We start from the raw sequence: 13,316 nt of genomic DNA on the forward strand, positions 1-13,316 counted from the left end.
AGTTTCGCGTAGGACAATGAAATTCGGTACACTCATTCATCATGCACAGACGCAAAAAAAAGTCTCTTGCTGCCATGGTCCCACGTACACAGGAAGGCGGCCATTTTGGATGGAAAGTGCGTTTTCGTGCCATTTTTGACCGATTCCACGCCTTGCTTAAGATCGAACTTGTCCTACAGATTTAATGCTACAGACTTGAAACTTGGCCAGGTTACTCTTAAGACATGGGGGGGGAAATTCATGGAGAAACTTTTTCAAAACTTAAAGGGCGTGGGCGTGGCAATTCCTCAAAGTTCGATGACTCGCCATCACTCGCCACAAAAAATGAAGTCGCTTATAACTCCCACATACATTATCCAATCTGTCCCAAACTTCATACGGTGAATGCTGGACCCAGCCTGAACGCGTACATATTATCATAACGACATCCACCTATAGCGCCACCTGCTGGGGGTTGGAAACATCTCTTTTTTTCCACATCTCGCATTTGATCGAACTCGTCCTACAGATTTAATGCTACAAGCTTCAAACTTGGCCAGATTACTCTTAAGACATGGGGGGAAAGAGTCATGGAGAAACTTTTTCAAACCTTAAAGGGCGTGGCCGTGGCGACGCCTCAAAGTTATGACTCGCCATGAAGAATTAAGTCGCTTATAACTTCCACACTCATTATCCAATCTGTCCCAAACTTCAAACGGTGAATGCTGGACCCGGCCTGAATGCGTACATATTATCATAGTGACATCCTCCTATAGCGCCACCTGCTGGTGGTCGGAAACGTCTTTTTTTGCCACACCTCACATTTTATAAAACTCCTCCTACAGATTTAATGCTACAAGCTTCAAACTTAGCCAGGTTACTCTTAAGACATGGGGGCAAAAATTCATGGAGAAACTTTTCCAAACTCTAAACAATGTGGGCGTGGCCAGGCGGTGAAAATCGTGTGATGGTGTTTGTGATTTGAAAGCCTTATCATCATCACAGCGTCATGAAACCTGGCACACACGTCCATCCTGACAACCTCGTACGTATGTGAAGGGTATCGTGTGTGGGCGGAGCAAAGTGGCTCAGTGGCGCCCCCTAGGGTACTTAAAAATGGTCCACACATTGGGGTTAGTTTTGCGTGGGACGACGAAATTCGGTACACTCATTCATCATGCCCAGACGCAACAAAAAGTCTCATGCCATCACGGTGCCACGTCCACAGGAAGGCGGCCATTTTGGATGGAAAGTGCGTTTTCGTGCCATTTTTGGCCGATTCCACGCCTTGCATAAGATCGAACTTGTCCTACAGATTTCATACTACAGACTTCAAACTTGGCCAGGTTACTCTTAAGACATGGGGGGAAAGATTCATGGAGAAACTTTTTCAAACCTCAAAGGGCGTGGCCGTGGCGACGCCTCAAAGTTTGATGACTCGCCATCACTCGCCACAAAAAATGAAGTCGCTTATAACTCCCACATACATTATTTAATCTGTCCCAAACTTCATACGGTGAATGCTGGAACCAGCCTGAATGTGTACATATTATCATAGCGACATCCACCTATAGCGCCACCTGCTGGGGGTTGGAAACATCTCTTTTTTTCCACACCTCACATTTGATCGAACTTGTCTTACAGATTTGATGCTACAGACTTCAAACTTGGCAAGGTTACTCTTAAGACATGGGGGGAAAATTCATGGAGAAACTTTTTCAAACCTCAAAGGGCGTGGCCGTGGCGACGCCTCAAAGTTATGACTCGCCATGAAGAATTAAGTCGCTTATGACTTCCACACACATTATCCAATCTGTCCCAAACTTCATACGTTGACTGCTGGACCCAGCCTGAACGCGCACATATAACATAGTGACATCAACCTACAGCGCCACCTGCTGGTGGTCGGAAACGTCTTTTTTTTCCCCACACTTCGCATTTGTTCGAACTTGTCTTACAGATTTGATGCTACAGACTTCAAACTTGGCAAGGTTACTCTTAAGACATGGGGAGAAAATTCATAGAGAAACTTTCTCAAACCTCAAAGGGCTTGGCCGTGGCGACGCCTCAAATTTATGACTTGCCATAAAAAATTAAGTCGCTTATAACTCCCACAAACATTATCCAATCTGTCCCAAACTTCACACGGTGATAGCTAGACCCAGCCTGAACGCACACATATAACATAGACATATTCACCTACAGCGCCACCTGCTGGTGGTTTGAAACGTCACTTATAACTCCCACAAACATTATCCAATCTGTCCCAAACTTCACACGGTGATAGCTGGTTCCAGCCTGAACGCGTACATATAAAATAGACATATTCACCTACAGCGCCACCTGCTGGTGGTCGGAAACGTCGCTTATAACTTTCACACACATTATCCAATCTGTCCCAAACTTCATACGGTGATTGCTGGACCCAGCCTGAACGCGCACATATAAAATAGTGACATTCGCCTATAGCGCCACCTGCTGGTGGTTGGAAACGTCTTTTTTTTCAAAACCTCACATTTTATCAAACTCCTCCTACAAATTTAATGCTACAAGCTTCAAACTTAGCCAGGTTACTCTTATAATATGGGGGCAAAACTTCATGGAGAAACCTTTTCAAACTCTGAACAGTGTGGGTTTGGCAAGGCAGTGAAAATCGTGTGATGGCATTTGTGGTTTGAAAGCCTTATCATCATCGCAAAGTCATGAAACTTGGCACAAACGCCCACCCTGATGACCTCATATGTATGTAAAGGGTATCGTGTGTGGGAGGAGCAAAAAGGCTCAGTGGCGCCCCCTAGAAATTTTCAAAAACCCCTCCACATAGGGGTCATTATGTGCTCGTACGTACGCAGAGGGTATCGTGCGTGTGGGCAGAGCTGCTGCTCCAGCGTCCAGCGCATGCCCCAACGTACGCACATCCCAATGTACGCACACCTTGGTCCCGCTCACAGCTGCTTGCAGCTTTCTAATTAGGGACCCTATTGTATCTGTAAGGATTATTATTATTAGGGACCGAGCAGTGAAACTGCAAGGACCCTATTGTATCTGTAAGGATTATTATTAGGGACCGAGCAGTGAAACTGCAAGGACCCTATTGTATCTGTAAGGTTTATTATTATTAGGGACCGAGCAGTGAAACTGCAAGGACCCTATTGTATCTGTAAGGATTATTATTAGGGACCGAGCAGTGAAACTGCAAGGACCCTATGTATCTGTAAGGTTTATTATTATTCTTTCTTTCTTCTTCTTTCTTTCTTTCTTTCTTTCTTTCTTTCTTTCTTCTTTCTTTCTTTCTTTCTTTCTTCTTTCTTCTTCTTTCTTTCTTTCTTTCTTTCTTCTTTCTTTCTTTCTTCTTCTTTCTTCTTCTTTCTTCTTTCTTTCTTTCTTTCTTCTTTCTTTCTTTCTTTCTTTCTTTCTTTCTTTCTTTCTTTCTTTCTTTCTTTCTTTCTTTCTTTCTTTCTTTCTTCTTTCTTTCTTTCTTTCTTTCTTTCTTTCTTTCTTTCTTTCTTTCTTTCTTTCTTTCTTCTTTCTTCTTTCTTCTTCTTTCTTTCTTTCTTCTTCTTTGCAAAAGGTATGCGAAAACTCATGAAATTTTGCGAGCGCCACGTGCTAGTCGACGACAGGAAAGAATCTAAACATTATATCTTTGGGAGTTGCTCATTGGCTCTGTAGCGCCCCCTACGATGCATAAAAATGATCCCCTTAATAGGATTAGTTTCGCGTGGACGACGAAATTCGGTACACTCATTCATCATGCCCAGACGCACAAAAAAGTCTCAGGCCGCCAATGTGCCACGTCCACAGGAAGGCGGCCATTTTGGATGGAAAGTGCGTTTTCGTGCCATTTTTGACCGATTCCACGCCTTGCATAAGATCGAACTTGTCCTACAGATTTAATGCTACAGACTTCAAACTTGGCCAGGTTACTCTTAAGACATGGGGGGAAAAATTCATTGGCTAACTTTTTCAAAACTTAAAGGGCGTGGCCGTGGCGACGCCTCAAAGTTTGATGACTCGCCATCACTCGCCACAAAAAATTAAGTCGCTTATAACTCCCACATACATTATCCAATCTGTCCCAAACTTCATACGGTGAATGCTGGACCCAGCCTGAACGCGTACATATAAAATAGAGACATCCACCTACAGCGCCACCTGCTGGTGGTTGGAAATTTCTTTTTTTTTTCACACCTCGCATTTGATCAAACTCCTCCTACAGATTTAATGCTACAAGCTTCAAACTTGGTCAGGTTACTTTTAAGACATGGGGCAAAAATTCATGGAGAAACTTTTCCAAACTCTAAACAATGTGGGCGTGGCCAGGCGGTGAACATCGTGTGATTGCGTTTGTGATTTGAAAGCCTTATCATCATCGCAAGGTCATGTAACTTGGCACACACGTCCACCCTGTTGACCTCGTACGTATATAAAGGGTATCGTGTGTGGGCGGAGCAAAATGGCTCAGTGGCGCCCCCTAGAAATTTTCAAAAACCCCTCCGCATTGGGGTTTTTATGTGCTCGTACATATGCAGAGGATATCGTGCGTGTGGGCAGAGCTGCGCTACTACGGCGTCCAGCGATTGCCCCAACGTGCGCACATCCAACGTACGCACACCTCGGTCCCGCTCACAGCTGCTTGCAGCTTTCTAGTTCATTTTATTATTTTAAAAGTCTGTTGCTCACAGCTTTTATTTTGTAAAAGTCTGTTGCTGTCTGCTGTGGAACCGGAAAAGAAAGTAATTGGCGGATCCACCAAACATGGAGATGGGTACGGAACCTTTACTGGGCTATTTTCATTTTAAAGTTCTTCCAGACGGCAGAGTCGACAGAACCAAAGTCATCTGTAAACACTGCCAAGTTGAATTGTTTTATCACCGTAGTAGTTCCAGTCTAAAATATCACTTAAAGGCAAAACACACAACTGATACCAGCAAGTCATTCAAGGAAACAGACAGTGAAGCGAGGCTTCTACATAAAAACTACAGAAAGATGCTGATGTTAAAAGTGTGTTTGCGCAACAAATGTTATGGCACTTTCATTCATATGGCAGTACATTTAAAATAAAACTAAATGCTAAAAGCTATACACTGCTTTTGAATTCATTTTTGGATTTTGCGTACAAATGCAATTAATCGGGGAAATCATGTGATTAATTAGATTAAAAATTTTAATCGTTGCCCAGCCCTAATTGGAACCCGTTGGGACTTTCTTTTTTCTCTCAGCTAATCCATCAAGTTGAATCACTGTCAGGTCAGTCAGTCAGTGAGAGAGACCACTGGCTGTTCAGCTTAGATAAGAAACACCGTTGTAAGTTTAACCTAAAGCCTTTATTTTTCTAAGCGTGAATCTTAAATGCTTATTAAAAGCATATTTCTGAAGTTTCACTGTCTGCAGACACTCTCGTCATGCTAGAACTTCAAGTGCTATTTATTTTGAGTCCGTTAATTGATGGTCAGAAAAAAGGATGGCAATTCTCAGAGGGATCGTGTAAAAGCTGCAGCTCACGTTTAATGTCTCCGAGAGCCTTTTTCTGCTTATTAAATCCAACCAGCAGATAAAATATACTGACAATAAAAAGGCCCTGCCAGCTTTGTTTAGTGGTCAATTTGATTAATGAATCATTTCTTAATTTTCTGCATTGTCTCTGCAGGCCCACAGGACTCTCTACAGCCAGGCCAACATGGAGATGCGTTACTTTGTAAAGAAGAAGACATTGCTGGCTCTCAGTAAACTGACTGCCCTGGCCTCAGACCTGCCCGAGGAGGAGCTCACCAAACAAATCGATGGTAAAAACATAAATGAGTTGTTAATCATGTCTATAAACCAACTGTGTGAGGTGTAAATGTTGTTAACATCTGAGGAAACATGTTGCAGCCCACAGGGATGCTGTTTTCATAGACACCTTCTTTTTAAAAAAAAAAAAAAAAAAAGGAAATGCTTAAATTAAGGCATCATGTGAAAAGTTGAGTTATTAAATTCAACTTTCAAAGATCTGAACTGTATTGATCTTATACACTGCCTGTCTAAAAAAGAAAGAAAAAAAAGGCACCACCTAAATTTAACCAACCCTGTTGCTAAGGACCAATCGCCTCCTGTTTTACTGTTTTTAATTCCAAACAGTTTCATTGTGTAATCTAATTAATTTCCTGTTTGCTGTTTGTTTGACAGCTTTTTCATTTTCTACAGAAAATACATGACATCATTGACACGCAAGACACTTTGTAACACCTAAGACTGATTTGTGTTTTTGAACTTGGCCTGTAAGTAGACTTGATGTTGTCATTCATGTGCTCGATCAGACATTGTGGAGCAGGAGCGCTTCCTGCTTCATCAAGAGACTCTGCCCAGACAGCTCCTTGAGGAGAAACAGCAGAACCCTGACACCATGCCTCTGCTCTCCGCTCACAACCTCATACAGGTGAGAAGATCCCTGCAGACACACCAGCTGCAATGTGGGCTCTGGTGTCTGTCAAACATATTAACTCCTGGTGTTTACATGGGATCTGCCTACATGTGACTGCAGGTACAAATGCACAGAATTTAAAAACCACCACATTTGGAGGCTAGCGGGCTTGTTTGTTGTATTTCTGTGAAGTAATACAGATCATTTCCACAATATGAACTCGCCTAATAGCCAACTGTCAACTGAACTGACTCAGCAGGAGGTAGCAGGCATACAGCAGGTTTCATGTTTTGATTGGATCAAAGTGCACTATCCAGGAAAGTTGTTTCAATTGAAACTGTTAACAGTAGCTGATGAGGTGTATGGACACACAGGCAAAATGGGGCCCAAAGGCACATGAGGAAATCTGAACTGAGTTCATTGAGTCCACAGACAAAATGGACGAACCAGAGTTTAATGAGTCCACAGCTGGTTAATTTCAAGACGCCTCCGCGCGTCTCCGTGCAAGACACTGAGATACACTGAAAAACAAACTCTTAAATAGTTTTACCAAATAAGGTAGATTTGATATGGGACCTTACTGTCAGACCATATCTTTTGGCTTTACGCCTGGACCAGTGGCCTTGAATCTTCTTTAAAAGTAAGGGACTTTCTCTTCCCGAGAGAGAGTTTTCCCATTGGACCACGGGCTCTCCCGGAAAATGCATTTTCTGTAACTGAGACGGACCTGATGACAGAAATAAAGATTTCTTTTGTTCGACTACGTCCGTTTCAGCAGCTTTCTTCATCACTCATTTTTTACACCGGTTTTTGAAGACGACCTCTCAGAATTTACTACACTGACTTGAACATTAGGCTAGGCAAGGCAAGGCATTTCATTTATATAGCGCATTTCATACCACAGGCATCAATGTGCTTTACATAAAGACAAGGCATTTAAAAGAACAGCATAAAGCAGCATAAAAACAAGCAATTTAAAGAGAATAAAAAAATCTCTGTGCTAACACCACACGGTGGTGTGGTGTTAGCACCGTCGCCTCACAGCAAGAAGGTTCCAGGTTCAACTCCCGGCTGGGGCCTTTCTGTGTGGAGTTTCCATGTTCTCCCCATGTATGCGTGGGTTCTCTCCGGGTACTCCGGCTTCCTCCCACTGTCCAAAAACATGCATGTCAGGTTAATTGGCATCTCTAAATTGTCCTTAGGAGTGAGTGTGAGCGTGCATGGTTGTTTGTCTCGTTTGTCTCTGTGTGGCCCTGTGATGGACTAGCGGCCTGTCCAGGGTGTACCCCGCCTCTCGCCCATTGACTGCTGGGATAGGCTCCAGCGACCCGACCGACGGATTCAGCGGTATAGAAAATGGATGGATGGATAGAAAAATCGAATAAAAATTCAAACACACAGTTAAAATCAATCAAAGAAGAAGGGAGAAAAGAAAAATATAAAACAATTAAGAGGCTGATTTCAGTTCTGCTGGTAGTTTGTTCCAGTTGTGTGCAGCATAACTGCTAAAAGCTGCTTCACCGTGTCTAGTTTGAACTCTGGGCTCCACTATCTGACCTGAGTCAGTAGATCTCAGAGCTCTACTGGGTTTATACTTTACTAGCATGTCATTCATGTATTCTGGACCTAAACCCTTCTGTGATTTGTAGACGAGTAGCAGAACTTTAAAATCTATTCGGTATCTGACCGAGAGCCAATGTAAAGACTTGAGAACTGGGGTGATGTGATCTGATCTCTTTGTTCTGGTTAAAACTCGGGCTGCAGCGTTCTGAATGAGCTGCAGCTGTTTGAGACATTACTGGAGAGGCAATTATAGTTAGATTTGCATTGCATTACCTCCTCGTGAACTTGAGTGATTTACACAAAAATGAATCTCTGGAAACTAATTTGTTTAGGTGTTTGAGGCCTTTCACTAAAAGAAGAAAACAATATTTTCTCTGCTAATTTCTCTTAAACCTAATTTGGACAAAATAAGCCTAGAAATACTCATTATGTTTCCTCCCTCCTCACCAGCTGTACATCTGTGACGACAACAGACGAGCCAATGAGTACGATTTCAAAAAGGCTCTGGACCTGCTGGAGTACATCGAAGAGGTAACGTTCTGCTGTTATTTATGGACTGCCTGATGCCAGATTAATGTCAACTCATGTGCATTATCTGGGTTCCTGTTGCAGGAAGACGATGTGGACATCGACTCACTCAAATGTGAGATCTTTGGCAAAGCACTCAGGAGAGATGAGTAAGATCTTTTATGTCTGTGTTTATCTAGTTATATGGGAGTTTTGCTTAAATTAAAGAGGCTATAACTGGTATTGATTTTTACTAAAACATAGCATTAACTGTTATTTAAACAGTTAGTTGGAATTTGATTAAAACACTAGTTAATAAATGTCATAACCCAGTCTGTAGTTGTCGCTGCTTGATTTCACAAGTTATCTGCCTTCTTTGCTGCCTGCCTCTCAGCTGGTCCTCTGCTGATGGGAACGATGATCCTCTGGAAGCAGCCAAGAACAGCATCTTCATAAAGATCCTCCTCGAACTCATACAAGAAGGTGAGAAACATTACCAAGGCAGTCTATACTGTGGAAACGGAAGTAGAGACAAGGTCCTCAAGCTAATAGTTTATCCAAAAATATCATTAGGTTCCCATTGTAAGCAACATAATCATCTCACTTTGAATTAGTATCTAAAATGAAGAGACGGCCATTTTAGGTGAGTTGGCTTTGAGTGAGTTGTATGGCTTTGTTTTTGCTGGCATTTTTAGTGATTGTAGGACAGTTTAGGCGAGTTTGTCTGCTGAATCTGCTAGTGTGTCTTGTCCTGCCTCCACCTCTGGCACCTTCTATATTTTCATTACCCCTTACTCGAACCAGGGTTTGAATCCCATTCCTACTTATCTTTACCTCTTTTATTTCTCCCTCTACTCCACACATGTCAAAGTCAAGGCCCGCGGGCCAGATCCGGCCCGCGAATAAATTATCTATGGCCCTCTGGATGATATTTAATTACCATTAGAACCGGCCCGCAGGCCACAGCCGCCCGCTGGCGTTTTGGAAGCACCAACACTACATCCCCCACAATGCAACGTATTCATCAGCTGTCAGAGTCAAAAATGGCAAAACGTAAGGTGGACGCTGAGAACAGGGACTTTCAAGCCAGGTGGGAGGCAGAGTACCTGTTTACGGAGGTAAAAGGCAAACTTGTGTGTCTTCTGTGTGGAGAAAGTGTGGCGGTCATGAAAGAATACAACCTAAGAAGGCACTATCAAATATCTCAGAAACACACAGTCAAAGATAAGAATATGGACACGGAACAAAGGCTACAGAAGGTGGAAGAATTAAAACGAGGACTTAAGTCCAGGCAGGCTATGTTCACACATGCAAAATCACAAAGCGAGGCTGCTGTCAAGGCCAGCTTTATTGTGGCAAAAGAGGTCGCAAAATCAGCCCGGCCCTTTACAGAACAAGAGTTTATCAAAAAGTGTATGCTTGAAGTTTGTGACGCAGTGTGCCCAGACAAAAGAGTTCTATTCTCAAACGTGAGCCTGAGCAGAAACACCGTTGCTGAACGTGTAGACCAGCTTTCCACCAACATAAAAGAACAGCTTGTGAGAAAGGGAAAAGATTTCATCGCATATTCTCTTGCTGTGGATGAGAGCATGGACACATCTGACATCGCCCAACTGTCAATTTTCGTCCGTGGAGTAGACTCCAGCCTGAGCATAACAGAAGAGTTTTTGGCATTACGTCCTATGTATGGCACAACTACAGGACAAGATCTGTATGAAGAGGTATCCAGATGTGTAAATGAGATGGGGTTGCCTTGGGAAAAACTTGTGGGATTAACCACAGACGGAGCACCCGCAATGTGTGGGCGCAGGAGTGGATTGGTGGCAAGGATGCGTGAGAGGATGCGGGAGGAAAACGTCACAGATGAGCTGACAGCTTATCACTGCATCATACACCAGGAGTCATTGTGTGGCAAAGCCTTGAAAATGGAACATGTAATGAGCACCATAAAGCGAGCAGTTAACATCATCAGAGCCAAAGGTTTAAATCACCGCCAGTTCAAGGCATTTCTGGGAGAGTTCGATACAGAGTATGGTGACTTACCGTATCACACAGAGGTGCGATGGCTAAGCCAGGGAAAGGTGCTGCAAAGATGTTTCGAGCTGCGTGAGGAGATCTGTATGTTCATGGAAAGCAAGGGGAAAGACACAACAGAGCTCCGAGATGAAACTTTCCTGTGTGAAATGGCGTTTCTCTGCGACATCACGAGCCATCTGAATGTGGTGAATCTGCAGCTGCAGGGACGGGGACGTGTCATCTCTGATATGTACACAACAGTGAAGGCCTTTAAAACCAAGCTGAGTCTGTGGGAGATGCAGATGCGTAAAGAAAACTTGAGCCACTTTTCCAGCTGCCAGACCATGAAGGAGAAGCTCTCTACCGCTGTGTTCCCGAGTGCACAGTTCGCTGATAAACTCAACACACTTGCCGCCGACTTCCAACGCCGATTTGCTGACTTTGAAGCCCAAAAAAGCAGCTTTGAACTGCTCAGCAATCCCTTTGCAGTTGATGTGGAAAGCGCACCACCACAACTGCAAATGGAGTTGATTGAGCTCCAGTGCAATGACACACTGAATGTAAAATACGAGAGAGTGGGTGCTGCTGAGTTTGCACGTTTCATCCCCGACACAATGCCCCAGTTGCGCATCCAAGCTGCTCGGACGCTCTCTATGTTTGGCAGCACATACCTGTGTGAACAACTGTTCTCATTAATGAAGCTAAACAAAACATCACACAGGAGCCGTCTTACCGACAATCACCTTCACTCAATCCTGAGGATTTCCTCAGCTCAGAGCCTAACCCCGAACATCGATGAACTTGTGCAAATGATGAGACACCACCAAGTATCAGGCTCCTCCTCAGACAAGTGAGCATCACAGAGCGTATTTTCAGTTTTTAATTCAGTTAAATTCTTACATTTGTTTCGACAAGACGTGATTTTTCTTTGAAGGGAGTATTGTTTTGTCTCTGTGCCATAGATTTTGTATTTTATTTTATTTTATTTATTTATATTTATTTTTCAGTTGAATGGGCTCAGCGGAAATTGCAGATGCCATGAGAAAGAATACAATTGATTTGATCTATTTTTTTTATTATACTATTTGAAAGCAGTTATTGTTGTTGTTGTTTTTAAATTGTTTTTAAAAACAATTTAATTTTTTGCTGTTTGCCTGTTGAAAATGTTTATATAAATGTTTAATGTGCAATCATTTCAATATGTTCTAATAAACATTGAACCAGTCCGGCCCTCGGCTTGTAACAAATTTGTTTTTTTGGCCCTCGGTGTATTTGACTTTGACACCCCTGCTCTACTCGAACCAGGGTTTGTATCCCCACCCCGCTGTGACTGGTGTGCAGTTGGTGAGAGGCTGAGGTAGCTTGTGGCTGTGAGAAAAAAAAAAAAAAAAGATGATTGTTGTGGTGTGAGGAGCAGTGTTGGCTGGCATTAGGGGGGTGACTCTGGGACGCCAGTGATCATTGTCTAGCCTCCTGGAGATGTTGTGGGCCCACCTAGATGAAACACTGATGAAAGGAGGTTCCCACCTGATGAGCCCAATGGCATGTTGGTCAGCACTACTCACTGATCTATATAGGGAGTATAGGGAAATATTCACTGAGTCAGATTATTTTTTTTCTTTAGCACAAGTTTCTTGTGTTTACCCTAAACATAAAAAACTAAGACAGATTCTTACCAAGTAAAGAAAGCTTGGCAAAGATTTCCAGATAAGGGGCTGAATAATCCAGGTTACAGGTTTCTGAGCCCGAGTAAAAACGACCTCAGGTTAACGGTTTGGTTTGGAATCTTATATGCAGAAGATATTCAACTGCTGATGGATGATAAAGGTTGGGAACTTTTTCATGGACTTTGTACTTTGAAATGCAGATGTAATAATTTACTATTCTGATGTGTGAGGATCTTCATAGTTCTAGGATTTTGCTGTATGCCTATATTATGGATGGAGAAATGTGTCAGATTTTAATATGCATGACATTACTCGCACTTGGAATTACATGAAAAATCCACCAAATATACATACAGACTTTGTCTGTCACTTTGATCTGGATTGAATCGAAGCTCTGCTTGCACGAAGGTTATTCTTCGAAATAATCATTAAGAAATTAACCCCCTCTATTTTCCAGGCGTTCCTCTGCAGACGTACCTGCCTGATGTCAAAGAGCTGCTGGAGCTGGATGAGCTGAGCAGTTTGAAATCAAAGCCCTATTTTGAATTCGTCCTACGAGCCAATTATGAACATTATCTTCAAGCTCAGATGTGACAATTTAGATGATTTGAATTCTGTGGCTGCCTCCTCTCCCAGTAAAGCCTGCTGCACTTCAGCTTTGCTTCAAATTCTAAAAATGTTCAAGATTTGTTTGAATTGTGCTGTTTTCTAAATAAATATGTTGGCATTTCTGTATCTTGAGTGATATTTTCACAAAAACAAGTACAAATTCAATTTCCATCTAAGTTACTTTTTCCTGATTTCAGCTCAGTGACTTTTTTGTCATTTGCTGGCATGTAGTGAATTTTCTGATACTATTTTGTAGGATCAGAAGAAACAAGTTACACAAACGAATGAGGATGGAGGGAAAGTGTGCTGTTGTTTTTCTGTTTTTTCCATTAAGAGATCATTTGAAATAAAACAGTGTGATAAAGACCTAAAGAGAGTTTATTTGTCACATTGTCAGTTATACATGTATAACATGGAGTTAAATGTAACCCTGAGTCACTCCTTAGACTGTTCAAATAATGGGTTTGAACAATAAAACAATAAGAAATAAAAAGCTAGAAATGTACAGAAAAATATAAATATTCTTGAAATATTTACTAAACAACGTATGTCTGATAGGAACAATAGATAAA

The 13,316-nt window shown here is 42.4% G+C and overlaps 2 protein-coding genes across 2 annotated transcripts in view; both read left to right on the forward strand.

The window, feature by feature from the left end:
- The window catches only part of nup133 (nucleoporin 133), a 34,395-nt gene extending 21,285 nt beyond the window's left edge, over positions 1–13,110 (forward strand). Inside the window, exons 20-25 of the mRNA XM_075464131.1 lie at positions 5,630–5,765; positions 6,279–6,397; positions 8,396–8,476; positions 8,558–8,622; positions 8,847–8,935; positions 12,593–13,110. Coding sequence (XP_075320246.1) covers positions 5,630–5,765; positions 6,279–6,397; positions 8,396–8,476; positions 8,558–8,622; positions 8,847–8,935; positions 12,593–12,729 — 627 coding nt within the window. The 3' untranslated portion in view covers positions 12,730–13,110. The remainder of the gene's footprint in view (positions 1–5,629; positions 5,766–6,278; positions 6,398–8,395; positions 8,477–8,557; positions 8,623–8,846; positions 8,936–12,592) is intronic.
- LOC142379055 (general transcription factor II-I repeat domain-containing protein 2-like) lies at positions 9,489–12,585 on the forward strand. Its single transcript, XM_075464134.1, has one exon. The coding sequence runs from the start codon at positions 9,496–9,498 to the stop codon at positions 11,320–11,322; it is 1,827 nt and encodes a 608-aa protein (XP_075320249.1). The 5' UTR covers positions 9,489–9,495; the 3' UTR covers positions 11,323–12,585.
- Positions 13,111–13,316: the final 206 nt, after the last annotated feature.

This window comes from Odontesthes bonariensis, chromosome 4 (assembly GCF_027942865.1).
Source record: "Odontesthes bonariensis isolate fOdoBon6 chromosome 4, fOdoBon6.hap1, whole genome shotgun sequence".
Taxonomy (NCBI): domain Eukaryota; kingdom Metazoa; phylum Chordata; class Actinopteri; order Atheriniformes; family Atherinopsidae; genus Odontesthes; species Odontesthes bonariensis.

Coding starts and splice junctions, on each gene's coding strand:
- LOC142379055 (XM_075464134.1), top strand. CDS start 9,496: ATGGCAAAACGTAAGGTGGACGCTGAGAACAGGGACTTTCAAGCCAGG.